Source organism: Falco cherrug, chromosome 5 (assembly GCF_023634085.1).
Source record: "Falco cherrug isolate bFalChe1 chromosome 5, bFalChe1.pri, whole genome shotgun sequence".
Classification (NCBI taxonomy): Eukaryota; Metazoa; Chordata; class Aves; order Falconiformes; family Falconidae; genus Falco; species Falco cherrug.
The window spans coordinates 77379563-77392989 of record NC_073701.1 but is presented as its reverse complement, the minus strand read 5'-3'; the positions used below and the strand labels follow the sequence as shown (position 1 = coordinate 77392989).

General features: G+C 55.1%; 1 protein-coding gene across 11 annotated transcripts; it reads left to right on the top strand.

Annotated features, from left to right (window-relative positions):
• Positions 1-1173: 1173 nt before the first annotated feature.
• On the top strand, positions 1174-5451 carry LOC129736175 (zinc finger protein 239-like). 11 transcript variants are annotated; one of them, XM_055711909.1, is made up of 3 exons: positions 1174-1510; positions 3004-3281; positions 4458-5451. In XM_055711909.1, exons 2-3 carry the CDS (start codon positions 3113-3115, stop codon positions 5357-5359), a joined length of 1071 nt encoding a protein of 356 aa, XP_055567884.1. In that variant the 5' UTR covers positions 1174-1510; positions 3004-3112; the 3' UTR covers positions 5360-5451. The 11 variants fall into 11 exon arrangements, 10 of the variants coding, with proteins under 10 accessions (XP_055567884.1, XP_055567885.1, XP_055567886.1 ...); XM_055711910.1 differs by having other exon boundaries at positions 1174-1514; XM_055711911.1 differs by having other exon boundaries at positions 1176-1510; positions 4461-5451.
• The last annotated feature ends 7976 nt before the right edge of the window (positions 5452-13427 follow it).

Sequence of the window (13427 nt, the reverse complement as noted above, 5' to 3'; positions counted from 1 at the left end):
TGTGGGCCCAGGGGTTCTGCCTGTGCAGGGGTACGGGTCTCCTCGCATCTGTGTTGTGGAGGGTGGACGGTGAGTGCTGCAGTGAGCAGAGCCGAGGCTGTGCCCTCGTTGGGCCAGATGAGCCAAGAGCTTCGGGAACTGGCCCAGCACCCTCCTGCTCCCCAAGCCCATCACCCTGATCCTCCTGCAAGAGCTTGAGGCGGCCCCAGCATGGTACGGCTCGGGGGGGTGATGACAGACCTCCCCCGTGGACAGCATCAAGGATCTCCTGTTTATCGCTGGAGTACAGCACAGGGATAAAGATGGAGTCAGAGCGCAATCGGCCGGGTCACCATGGCAGCAAATGCAGGAATTTCCCAGTACTGGGCTGTTCTGCACACCGGGACATGCAGGCACAAGGGGGGCAGCAGGCAGGGAGCTGGGCACGTGACTCGCTGACCGTAAAAACGAGGGGACGGACCATGAGAGAGTCTTTTGCCTCGACAAAGATTTGAACCCTAAAAACAAAGCTTTGGGCCCTAGAAGAGGGGTTACACCCGTAACAATGGGGGTTTGAGCACCCAAGCGGCTTTGTGCCCTACAGGTGAGGGTTTCAAGGCTAAAAATGAAACTCTGGGCCCTAAAAGAGGCTTTGGTAACAAAAAGAGAGGGGGTTTGGCCCAGCATGTGAGCCTTTGGCCCACATTAAAATAAAGAGTGCGCAAAGTCAGCATGCGTGCTGGGCACGACTTATCCCCCGTGCATCCAGGGCTGGAAATAAAGACCGCCTGCTTTCGAACACTCAAAACCCGAGTATTAAAGAGATTTATCTCTGATTTTTTGGTATCAAACAGGTTATTTCTCCCCCTGGGCACGCTGCGTCACCTCCAGCAGCCATGGCGGCCCTTGTGCTCAGGTGGTTGTGGCGGGAGAGGCGTCCCTGCAGCGTCCTGGCATTTTGTCACTTGTATTTATCGCTGCGGTTCATTTGGGGCCCTTTGCTGCTGGTTTGGAGCAGCTTTGCTTCAGGGAGCGCAACTTCCTGAGGACTGAGGGGCGCGGCCGGGTGCTTGGCGGACTTCCGACCCATCGAGGGTGCGCTCCGGACGACTGAGGGGAGCTTCCGGTGCGCTGGAGGACTTCCGGCCCATCGAGGGTGCGCTCCGGACGACTGAGGGGAGCTTCCGGTGCGCTGGAGGACTTCCGGCGCATAGAGCGGCACGCCCGCTGTCGCGGGGGGCGCCGGTGTCGCTCGTGGCCGCTGCGGCAGCCGGCCTCGGCCTCGGCCTCGCTCCGTGCCCGAGAGGCCGCTGGGGGTGACAAGAACCCCCGGGAACCTCCCCCCCCCCCCCCTCCCCCCCCTCCGGGCGGGGCCGGGCCGGGCAGCGGGGCCGGGCCGGGCAGCGGGGCCGTGGCAGGCGGCGGCGGGGAGGCCCTGGGGCTGTTACTGGCGGTCGGGAGCGGAGGGGAGGAGGGGGGGCAGGAGGAGGCGGCGGCGGCGGCGACGCTCTGAGCGGGACCGAGGCCAAAGGTAGGTGGGTGCGCCCCCTCCTCTTCTCTTAATGCCCTTCTTTCTTTTTCTTCTTCCTTTTGCGCTTTCTTTCTGCATTTCGATTTTTTTGTGTGTGTCTTTAGCTTCTCTTTTTCTTTATTTTTCTTTCGCTTTTTTTTTTTTTACTTTTCGCCTCAGTTCCATGGCCTTCCTCTCTTCCCTATGTAGATGTGTGGGTGCACATAGGTACCGGTTTATATCTGCGTTTCCCTGATGAGTGCGGTGGCGTGTCCTTGGAAAAGGAAGGACGGGAGGGAGGGAGGCCGGCGCCCAGGGAAGGCCGATCCTCACTCATCGTCATTATTTCGCTGTTTATTCATGTCTCGTCTGGGCTGCAGCCTTCGGTCAAACACTGTGGCTGGTAAACGTGCCGGGGACGTTAATGACCCCCAATAAGCATCTAAACGTTGACAAAAATTCGATTAAACTGCAGCGTATGCTGATGTAATTTGCATCGGCTTTACTCTCGCTCCCCTCGGAAGTAATTCGTGCTTGTTTGGGCGTTTATTTCCATCCCCCCAAACCATGTGCATTTAAATTGGGCTGGTCACGACGTTCTCTTCGCTTTCTAATTTTATTTTCAATCTCAATCTTAATATTATTAACTCTGGTTGAGAACCGTTGCCACCATTTTCTTAATATTTGACTGTGTCCGTTATTGAATTACTCAGTTTTATTTCTTTTTATTTAAAAATCTAAAGCTTCGATTAATATCTGGGTTACAAGCAGGAGCTGCAGTGAACTTAGAGCTGCGTTAGAATTGTAGTTATTAAGCACACCGACTTCACTTCCCAAATCTTTATTTTCATTTTAAAATCTAAAACTTTCTTATTTTTCTTGGAAAATTATTTACTTCAGGAGCAAATAATCACCTTGTACTTTCCTTGGGAGTCATTAACACCCGCAGTTATATATAACACAGCGGCTATATTTCGAATTAGACTCTCCGCTAGTTTTCTGTCTTGAAAAAAGGATTGCTAATTTTTTGGAATTTATCTAGAATTCCAAATGCTAATTAAGGACTAATTACTGTCCTCACCGTCCCTGTCCCCCCCCCAGTTTGTTGAGTCATGGCAACAATGAAATTTTGTTGTGACTCATCCCTAAATTTCCTTTGTTGGTTCGTACCCTTGGTGTTGTAATCGTCGCTTTACCACTGAGTGGGATTAACTAACGCCTGTGATTTGTTTTTTTTAATACTAACTAGAGTTGTTTCTCTATCGATGTTAATCCTGATTAGCCCTTTATTATTTATGTTTTGCCACTGGTGATTTTATAACCTAAAATAATGTAAAATAATATAAATCGTGAGGAGTCGCTGCCTGTAAAGTTTTGTGTGGTGCCTTGAGTCTGGCTACTGCTTACCCCTAAAGACTCCTCTGTTATTTAAGTGTATATCCTAGGCGCGTTAAAGTGAATAACAAAGAGTAAAAATTAAGATTTACAGTATGTATCTCTTCTCTATTATATAGATAAATAAAGAGCAGGGACGTCGGAATTCCCAGGAAAAATGCAGTGTGCCCAGAGGTCGGAGAAGCACCCCAGCGCGTCTCGTTCTCTACAGGATTTCGCACTTTGACCATGCCAGCCTGTGTTTTTTATTTTCTGGGAATCAAATTCCCCGAGGAAGGAAGGAACGAAGCATTGTGGGTGCAGCAGGTAAGACGGCAGCACCAAACAGATGTGGAGCCAGCTACCAGAGACACCGATGCGCTCCTTCGCTGCAGTGTCGCACCCACAACCTCTCCAGGTCCGTAATTAAACTTAATTTGGCTGCGTGGAACACAAACCTGTTTTTTAAAGAGGTAAATAATTTAGGATTCTACAAAATGACGAGGGAAGGTGGTTTGTTAAATGTGGTACCACCAAAAATTTTCTGTCTGAAAAAGAAAATGCGCTGCTGTTGCTGGTTGCATCCATCAGGACCGTGCGTGCCACGGGGTAGGTTCAATCCCATAAAAGTCCTTCTCTGCTTTATTCCCAGCCGCGGGGCGAGTTATTCCCTGGAAATCACCCCTGGCAGATCCCAGGCACCGTGGTTTCTCCCTGCAGCCCCCATAACAGATAATAAATGTGTCCCGAAGGGTGGAAAGTGCGACGGGGGGTGAAAAAATTACTAAAAAAATAAAAAAGACGCGTGGCAGCCGCATCAAGCGCTGTGACTCGCACCCCAGCGGAGAAACAAAGTGGCTTGGGGGGAGGTTGGGGTGCTCGGGGCAGAGTGCAGCCCCCCTGCCTTGGGGAATCTGGAGAAGGTTTGGGGCAGCTGCAGAGCAAAAAGAGTCCTGGGAGAGGAGGGTGTCATGGGGGAGCATGTAGGGAGCCCCCGGGTGCCGGCAGCCCCTTGCTGTGGGCGCTGTGCTGGAGGGAGGTGGCCAGGGGCGGCCATGGTGCTGTGGGATGAGGGGTGTGAGGTGCTTGGATCTTGGCAGGGGGTCCTGGGGTGGGGTGGGGTAAGGAGGTAGGGGGGACAGCCCATTCCTGTGCCACCCACCCATCTGGGTGGGCCTGGGGGACCCTTGGGGTAGGCACAGACACCACCTTGTGCCTTGATGGGTGGAGGCCCCCCCTCCATGGAGGGTGCTGAGGCTGGGGGGTCGTTGGGCTGCTGTGTGTGTGTGTGCGCTCCCCCCCAGCCCCCTGCTGGCCCCGTTAGGCTTTAGGGGTAACACGTTGCCTGTCACCTGCCTTGCGCTGCCAGCAGACCCCAGCTCCGCTGGCTAGTGCCCCCTGCCCCCCCCCCCAGCAATTTCTCTCCCCAGGGGACAAAGGGTCCCTGCATGGACCCTGGCACCTGTGGCCCCGCAGCAGAAGCAAGCCAAGGAGACGCTGCGGCAGGTACCAGGATGGGAGTGGGCTCCACACTCATCCCCGCGAGCTGGAGGGATTGGCACCCACCTCCCCTCCTGAGCACCATGTCCCCCAGCAGGTGACGGGCGGGAGGTTGAGGATCAGGAGCATGAGCCGGGGCACAGTAGTGGCACCAATGCCTGTGAGATGTGCGGCAAGAGCTTCCGGCTCCGCTCCAACCTGCTGACCCACTGCTGTGGCCACCAGGGCCAGCGGCCCTATGCCTGCCCTGAGTGCGGGTGCCGCTTCGGGCAGAGCTCCCACCTCCTCACCCACCAACGGCTTCACACCGGTGAGCGGCCCTACCCCTGCCGCGACTGCGGCCGCAGCTTCAATGTCAACTCGGACCTGGTGAAGCACCGGCGGATGCACACAGGTGAGCGGCCGTACCTGTGCCCTGAGTGTGGGCGGCGTTTTGGCAGCAGCTCCAACCTCACCCGCCACCAGCGCCTTCACACCGGCGAGCGCCCTTACCACTGCCCCGACTGCAGCGAGAGTTTTCGGGACTGTTCAGCACTCACCATCCACCGGCGCGCTCACATGGGCGAGCGGCCCTACCCCTGCCCAGCATGCGGCAAAGCCTTTGCCGACAGCTCGCTGCTGGCCAAGCACCAACGCACCCACTGTGCCGACAAATCCTTCGCTTGCCCCGACTGCGGGAAGAGCTTTTCCACCAATTCCTACCTCCTCCGGCACCGGCGGACACACTTAGCAGAGAAACCGTATCGCTGCGGGGAGTGTGGGCGGGGGTACAGCCAGCTCACCCACCTCAGCACCCACCAGTGGGTGCACAGTGGCGAGCGGCCCTACAGCTGCTGCGAGTGCAGCAAGAGCTTCACCACCAGCTCAGCGCTCACCAAACACAAGCGTATCCACACTGGCGAGCGCCCCTACATCTGCCCCGACTGCGGCAAGAGCTTCAGCCAGAGCTCCAACGTCATCACCCACTGGCAGCTGCAGCACGGCAAGTCCCTCTGATGCCCCGTGCCCTGCCACCCCCTTCGCCCCTACTACCACCAGCCCCCTCCCCACTGTTTCTCTTAATTAAATCTGCGGCAGAGGCCACCAAAGTGCCTGGAGTTGGCAGGGGTGTCACCCCCCAGGGGCTTTGCTGAGTGGTGGTTGTACCCCCCCAGCCCCCCCCCCCCCCCCCCCCCCGCATCAGCCCCCTCCCCACCATTTTTTTTAAATAAAATCTGCAGCAGAGACCACCGGTATGCCTGGAGTTGGGGTGTGATGCGGGGTGAAGCGTTGCCCCTGGGGCCTTTGCCGAGCAGTGGCTGTGGCCCACCATCCCCCCCCCCAGCCAGGCACTGTGGTGAGGGGGTGGCAGCCATCATTCTGCGGGCGGGACACACAGGAACGAGGCAGGGGGGTCATCCCAAAAAGTGGCTGTTGCACAACGCAGGTATGAATTTGGGGGATGTGCGGCTCCTTTGAACTGGCAGGGACACTGGCGGGGTGTGCTGGGGTCCCCTGGTTGCCCCAGAGAGTGCACCCAGCACCCCCGGTGTTCCTGGAGGCCTGGGCCCCACACAGGATGGGAGGTGGGCTAGCAGGGTGCCCCCCATGCCAGATAAATCCCTGAGGATGTGGAGCTGGCGCTGGCTGTAGCCAGTGGGACTCCCACTGAAAGGGGAAGGGGAGAACAGGGTGCTCCCCTCTCACTGTCACCCCGAGGGGGCTGGGACTGGCCCAGCAAGGGGGGAGACAGGGATGGGGACAGGCTGGGGTACTGGGACGGGAGTGGGATGCAGGAGGGACCAGGAGACTGGGATGGTATGGAGGTGGTGAGGGTGCTAGGGGTGGGACTGGGATGGGGGTGCAGGAGGGGACAGAGATAGGTTGGGAACTGGGGTGGAACTGGGACCAGGATGGGACTAGAATGCAGGAGGGGACTAGCATGAGACTGGGACTGGGATGGGTGTGCAGGAGCTGATGGGACTGGAACCAGAATGGAAATGCAGGAGGGGACTGGGATGGGGGTGCTGTGCGGGGCAGTACTGGGATGGCACTGTTAGGCAGGAGGGACTGGGAGACTGCGATAGGATAGGGGTGCTGCAGGGGACAGGGCTGGGGCGGGGGTGGAGGAGGAACCAGGAAGGGACTGGGATGCAGCAGGGGCCAGGGGTGGGGCAGGGATGGCATTGGGACCAGCAAGGGGGTGCAGGAGGGGAAAGGGATGGGACTAGGACTGGGATGGGGATGCAGAAGGGGACAGGGAGTGGGATGGGGCTGCAGGAGTGGGTGCGGATGGCACAGGGATGGGGATGGCGGTGGCACTGGGAGCAGGACTGGGATGCAGGACGAGACTGGGATGGGATTGGGACTGGGATTGGGGTGCAGGGACTGGCCGGGAATGGCACTGGGACTGCGATGTGGTTGCAGGGGGGGGATTGGGATGCAGGAGGAATGGGGATGGGGCAGGGATGGGATTGGGACCAGGATGGGAGTGCAGGAGGGGACAGGGATGGGGTGGGGATGCAGGAGGGGTGGGGATGGGATGAGGACCAGGATGCAGGAGAAGATGGGGATGGGATGGGGATGCAGGAGGGAACAGTGATGGGTTGGGGGCAGGGGGAGGGGTGTGCAACAGGAATGAGACTGGGATGTAGGAGGGTACTGGGATGAGACTGGGACTGGGATGGGGGGGTGGTAGGGGACAGGGATGGGACAGGGTGAGTATGACGGACAGGGATGAGACTGGGATGCAGGAGGGGACCAGGGTGAGACTGGGACTTGGATGGGGATGCAGAGGGGATGGGCCTGGGCTGGGGGTGCAGAGGGGGATCAGGATGGTAGTGGGACAGGACTGGGGGTGCAGGGGGAGACAGGAATGGATTGGGACTTGGATGGGGGTGTCGGGGGGCACACAGATGGTACCGGGACCAGGAGGGGGGTGCGGGGGGGGGGACTGGGTTGGCTCTGGGAGGGGCTGCAAGGAAGATCTGGGGGGGGCCTGCAGAAGAGCCAGGGAGGCTTTGACAATGGACGGCAAAGGTGCTTCCTTGTGTAGTTGCTTTCCCCATCTTCCCTTATCCCCTCCCCATCCTTCCCCTCTGTGAGGCTGTCTGTGGTGTGCCTGCTCTGATGAAAAGTGCTCCCACGCCAGACCGAGAGCAAAGGAAAAGGGGCAGGAAGAGAGGTGTCGCAGTCCTTAGTTTGCAGGTTTAATGTATCGTCACTGTTCAGAAAACACAAGCGTGTATGTGGGTCAGGAGCCCCTGCAGATATTTATTATTAATAGCCTTTTTATTATTAATAGCCATTTCTCTAAATACAGGACTTCATGCAGCGGGTTCACACAGTGCTAAGCTCCTGGTAAACGGAATCGCTTTTATGCATACTGCAGACTGGAGGTAGCAAGTGCCAGGCGAGAGATGAAGGTGATGCCTGTCATACCAGAAGTGTAATATATCACCTTCACGTATGTGTAGCCTTAGTATAATTATGAGATTGTAACCCAGAAGTTGCTTTATTAGTATAATTATGAGCTTGTGATTGAGAAGACCTCATGTTGTAAAGGATGAGATTTATGATCCAACTTGCAAGGAATATCTAGGATGAGAGAAAGAACTGATTGAATGTCATGGACACCTAGCAGGTTTTGCCAAGAAACTTTGTAAAAGGACCAGGTTGATCAGGTCATGAAGTGTTCAGGAGCCAGCAAGGACTTGGTGGTTGCAAAAGCAGCCCTCCGACTCAAATCAGAAGAAAACTATGCATGTAAAAAAGAAGGAGGGACTAATGTAAGTGGATTCTGGGAAATAATCAAATATGTATGGGATTTTGGGGAAAGGTAGTGCATATTTATGATTATACAGAATGTAAGGGACATGTATGTCAGGACAAGGTGAGCATGTTAGAAGGAGAGCTCCCCCATGCTCCCGGCACCATAATAAGAGAATGCCTGCTTTCTAAACTTCAGAACAAGTCTTGGAAAGTTCACTCGACCAATCTTTGGGTAACAAAGATGGACATGAAAGCAAGTGACGCACACGCAGTGGTGATCCCAGCCACAAGCATGCTGTTTAATGACCTGGGAGAAGGCTGCAGTGACTCTCTCAGAAGTCAAGGTTTTCAGTGCTGTTTCTGTATTTGATACCCAAGGGATGGTTTCCCTCGGCAAGCGTTTCTGTGCAGGCATGTGCACGGACCACAGGTGTGTCTCTGTGCCATAAGTGGGACTGATGGCAGCTTTTCATTTCGTTCCGACTCAAAAGTAAACAAAGATTGTACCTGCAAAAGAATTTGAGCAGCTGTCTTGGTTTCCCAGAGTGAGCATACAAGCGCTGCGGAGCACTTTCCAGAGAGGTGCTGGTAACCCTCTGTGAATGCAGTGAGATGGTCACCTGCCACCACAGCCCATTCGCGTGAATTTCAGACCTGTGCCATTTGGGGAATGAGGCCATCTGAACCGCATTGAGTAGATGGTGGAAATATCACTCTTAAAGGGATGCACCTCCTTCAGTAGCTGCATCCCAGATCTGTCGTTGAGTCCCTAGAGGCCCTAGGCCCCAGAAGGGGGGGATCCCTCCTCTGAACTGAGGTCCAAAGGGATTCACTGCTGGATCAGGCACGGGCTTAGCAGGAACCTGCACTGTCCTTCTGCATTCTCTGTCCCTGAGCCACGCTGAGGATTTACCTTTCTCTGATTCTTGGCAGTGGTGGTGCGGTCCAACCCTGGGGAAGCCCACCATGCTGGATTATACAATCTTTTTTGGAAAGGATCCAGGTACTGAGCAGTCTTGCAGGGGGCCACAAGTGGGAGGCAAGTCCTGAAACCTGGAGGCATCAGGCGGTGCCCATGCTGGAGAAAAGGCAGAGGGGCAGGGCCTGACTTCATCCCCTTGGGTTGTGGGTGCTGAGCTGGGCAGGGGGAGACGTGGGTGGCACTCCCTGATGCAGAGGTGGCTTTTGCCTGTGTTGCTCAAAGGAGCAATTGGTCACACTGCTGCACTCCCCCACACGCTGTCCATCTGGTTTCATGAGGCCTGGTCAGTGGGACAACTTGTCCCATAGACTCAGAGAGGTTCCCCGCAGCAGCACTAGAGAGCCTCAGAGAGTGGAGGAAGTGGCTGAAAGTGGCAAAGTTGCAACAAAATTGTGCCAGCTTGCATGGAGGGATCACGTGTACAAATCCTGCCAAGTGAATAGTAACAGGCGACATCATGGTCAAAGCCAATAGTTTATGCCAATTGTAAATATGAATACGTGAGTAGTCTCGTGGTTGCTTCTAAGGACTCGGGAGCTGTAACACGGGGTCGTACTCATGCTCCCAGCCAAGAAGAGCCTTTATTGATGGCAGTAAAAAGGGTTTATAACTAGAGTGTGCTTCTGCTGCTTTCTTTCCAGTATGCACACATGACACCTCTGAAGTCCTAACTGCGCAGCAGAGAGCCTGGGAGCTCAGAGATCCCTCCTTCTGCTCTGCCCTTTGGCACTAGGGGTGAAATTACCCTCATCACAGGTGTAGTTTTGGTTTTCTTTACAGCCTAAAGCACCACGTGGGGCAGGAGATCTGCCAGGACACTTCCGGAGGGATCCCACTCCTCTGGACCAAAAGTTTAGTGTTGCGAGGAATCTCAGGAGGCATGGCATCCAATAGCTCCCTTTGTTCAGGGAACTGGTCAAATGACCTGTCTCCATTTCTGTAATGGTGCCTTAGATGCCTGGCTCATGTGCGCGCACTGCGGATGCTGAAATTCCTTGAGCGACCTGGTCTGATGTCAGAGCTGACCTTGCTTTGAGACATAGGTTGCACTAGGGACCTCAGTTCCAGCCCGAATTGTCCTATGAGGCTATGAGTTCCATACCATCTGTTTAGAGAAATAGGTACAGATTTAGACATCCTCACCTCCCGCTGAATCCCTTTTCCTCAGCAGGAAGCTTGCAGGAGCTTGCAACCACAGCTCCTGGCAGTGGCTGAAAGGCACTGGCTGGGCGTCTCTAGCTGAGTCTCCTGCCCAGAAGGAAACCATTGCCAGCCCCAGGATCACGTTGGCTGCAACATTCCACTGTGCGAGCTGAAGGCCCCCACAGATGGGAATCGTGGACCCCCTCTGAGGGTCCAGCAGCTTTCTAGGGTGTCTTGGGAGAAGTTCTTCACACAGGTACCACGTAGGCCAACCAAGGCGATGGTCACCTGAGGCTGGTTCCTCGCAAAAGAGGGAGTGCTGATGAGGGATGTAAGAACCGTTGTCAGCCTTGGCTGTAGTGACCATGAAAGAGTGGGTGAAGATTTTTGCCTCTTAGGGCCCTTATGGTGGGAACATCCCATGGACAGCAGCACTCAAGGGCACCAGACCACAGCATGGCTGGTCTTTCAGGCCTAAGGCCCCCTCCACCTTCTCCTGAGGCACCTGGAGTGACCCTTGGAGGAGCTGTACATGTCTGTAGTGGGGACATTAACAGTGGCACCTGCAAGGAAGGCAGAGCAGATGACTGCAAGAGGCCACAGCCTAGGAGGACATGGTGCTCAAACACAATTTCTGATGCCACCAGGCAGCTGCGTGTCTGTCAGTCCTGTCCTCATCGCCATGCTGGTGGGGGTGCCCAGCTGCGCAGGGCAGTGACGGCACCCGTGTGCCTGGCAACTCCTTCTCTCGCAGTGTCGCAGGGAGAAGGTGTGCGGGTGCTGGGAGAGAGCAGGCACTTTTGTGAATGACAGCAAAGGGAAGGGTGAGCAATGACAGAAAAGGCAGGAATATGGTTACACCAGTAATTCAAAGTCCCTAGAACTTGTGGTAGTTCCAGCGTACTGGATGGATTGTGCCCAGATGCTTTCTGTTCCAGTGTCTCTGGTGGAACAGAGGCAGCTTCTCTAACCCACCAGACTGCTCGGAATCTGACTTCTTATGCTGGCCCTTGGCACTTTGATTCTGGGACTTGCCGTCCCAACTTGGTTAGTGTTGCCCAAATGGTTTTCATTGTCTCTCTAATGCTTTCTGGCTCTTCTGCCCTGCTGAGGATGCCATCATTGCACCGATACACTGTGATGTCAGGTGGAATGGGCATCTGTGAGCGATAGCAGGGCAGTGGCTGTATCCTTGCAGGAGCCTATTGAGAGCATATTGAGTCCCGCTCCAGGCAAAGGCAAACTAGGCTTTATCTTGTACATGGAGCAGAATCACGAGCGATAAATCCCTAACACCTTGAGGAGCCATACAAGTCAAGGAGGCCCCCTGTATTTGTGTCACCTGTTGGGCCTTGTTGGGCACTGCTGCAGTCAAAGGGGATTAGCACTGAATTTGCAGTTATCAAGAGTTAGGTGCCATTGCCCGTAAGGCTTTGTGACCAGCCAAAGCAGAAAACTGTGTGGAGAGTGGGCTCGAGTGGTCATACCTCTCATTTCTAAGCGTGCCACCACCCCATCCGTAGCAGAGTTTGCTGCTGCCGGCAAGGGGCATTGTTTTACGTTGGTAACTGGAGAGCGAGGAAGAAGTATGGATGGTTGTAACAGACCAATTAGTTTCACTGGTCCATTTTTCTCCCACATCCTCCCAGAAATTACGTGGAGGTCCCCATTGTCTTCCTTATCTCCCATCCCCAGAGCGGCAAAACTCCACACAGTCCTGTCAGACGTCTCCCAATGCTGACCATATGGCAGGTCAAATCCCAAAATGTTAACTCTCAGATGCTCCAATGGGCACTACCGTGTGGGTCATTGGTTTTCCCTGCCTGTGTAGCCATAACTTCATTTTTGCCACTAAGCTTCCCTTACTCCCTTTGTGCTGGGATATCTTACTTTGCAGCAGCCAGGTTGTATATGTAATGCCTCGGTTGTTTCAGCAGTGATTACGGACACTTGGTCACCTCTATCCATGAAAAAGTACACACAAATGGTTTTAGGTCCAATTGGAACACTGAGAAGGGGTTCGGGGCCTTTCTCAGAGCACCGCACGTTGCATAGTTATGTGTCATGCACAGGTTTGGTTACTGGTTTCTCGCTTCTAATGCAAATACGTATGCATCTGCAATAGCACTACTAAATTATTTTATGAACTACACATGCTCCCCTAGTGGGGGTTTGTCCTCTTTCGGGTGGAGCTATTTGAGTCAGAGGTCGCCATCTCCCACTGCCACAATTACCTTTGTCCTACTTAAACTCATTTTCTGTTGGTGTCAGTGGATCCCAAGACCTTATCAGCTTGTGTTCTCTTGTGGCCAGAGCTTTCCTCCTTGGAAGGCTTCTTCCTGCGTGACTTAGCTAACGGCGCTCTTTTCACTACCTGGTCTTTGTTTCTCACCCCTGCCAAGGCTGCCTCCCTTGACGAGAAGTCCCTTCATTTGTAACTTACAAAGAACCAGGCTGCACTTAGAGAGCAGCCCCGCAGCAGAAAGGGCCACCAACGAGCTGCCCCTGGCACCAGCAGCCTGAGCACGGCAGAGCTGGGACCCTCTGCGTTCCTGGGCCCTGTGTCCTGTGCAGCAGCTTTCCTCCTAATGTCTCCAGCGAGGACATCCCAGCATTCATGGTGGCTCCTCAACCCACTCCGCTCCCTGAGTGGCACCAAGGGACCTTCCCTCCCTCCCACACAAGGTCACCCCACTCACCACACATTGCAGCGCAGCCCAAGGCAGATAAAAGGCAGCCATTCTCTCCTCTGCCTGGCCCTCTGTCAGCCTCTGCAGGCTCCTGGTGCTCCGTGTCCTCGACTTGGTGAGAGAGGAGAGGAAGAAGGTGAGCAGTGATGCCTCTGCTGCTCGGCTGGGGGAGCAGTGCTTGGGGACAGAGCCCGGAGCAGAGAGACACTCACGGCGTGGCGGCTCAGCTCCTTCTCCAGGAGCTTGACTGATGGGACACAGGTCACCTGGGACATGGCACCACAACTCACCCAAAAGCGGCAACACAGGAGCTGATGGTCCAGGTGAGGTTGATGGAGGTCCTGTTGTTGCCATTGCCTTTGTCCTCCTCTTCTTGTTCCTCCTGCGCTGCCTCCATCCCGCTGCTCAGCACCCACAGCTGGTCCAGCGCCAGGCGGAGCTGTGGGCACAGGCTGGTGCCATGCCTGCAGAGAGCAGAGGCGGGCACTGAGCTGGAAGG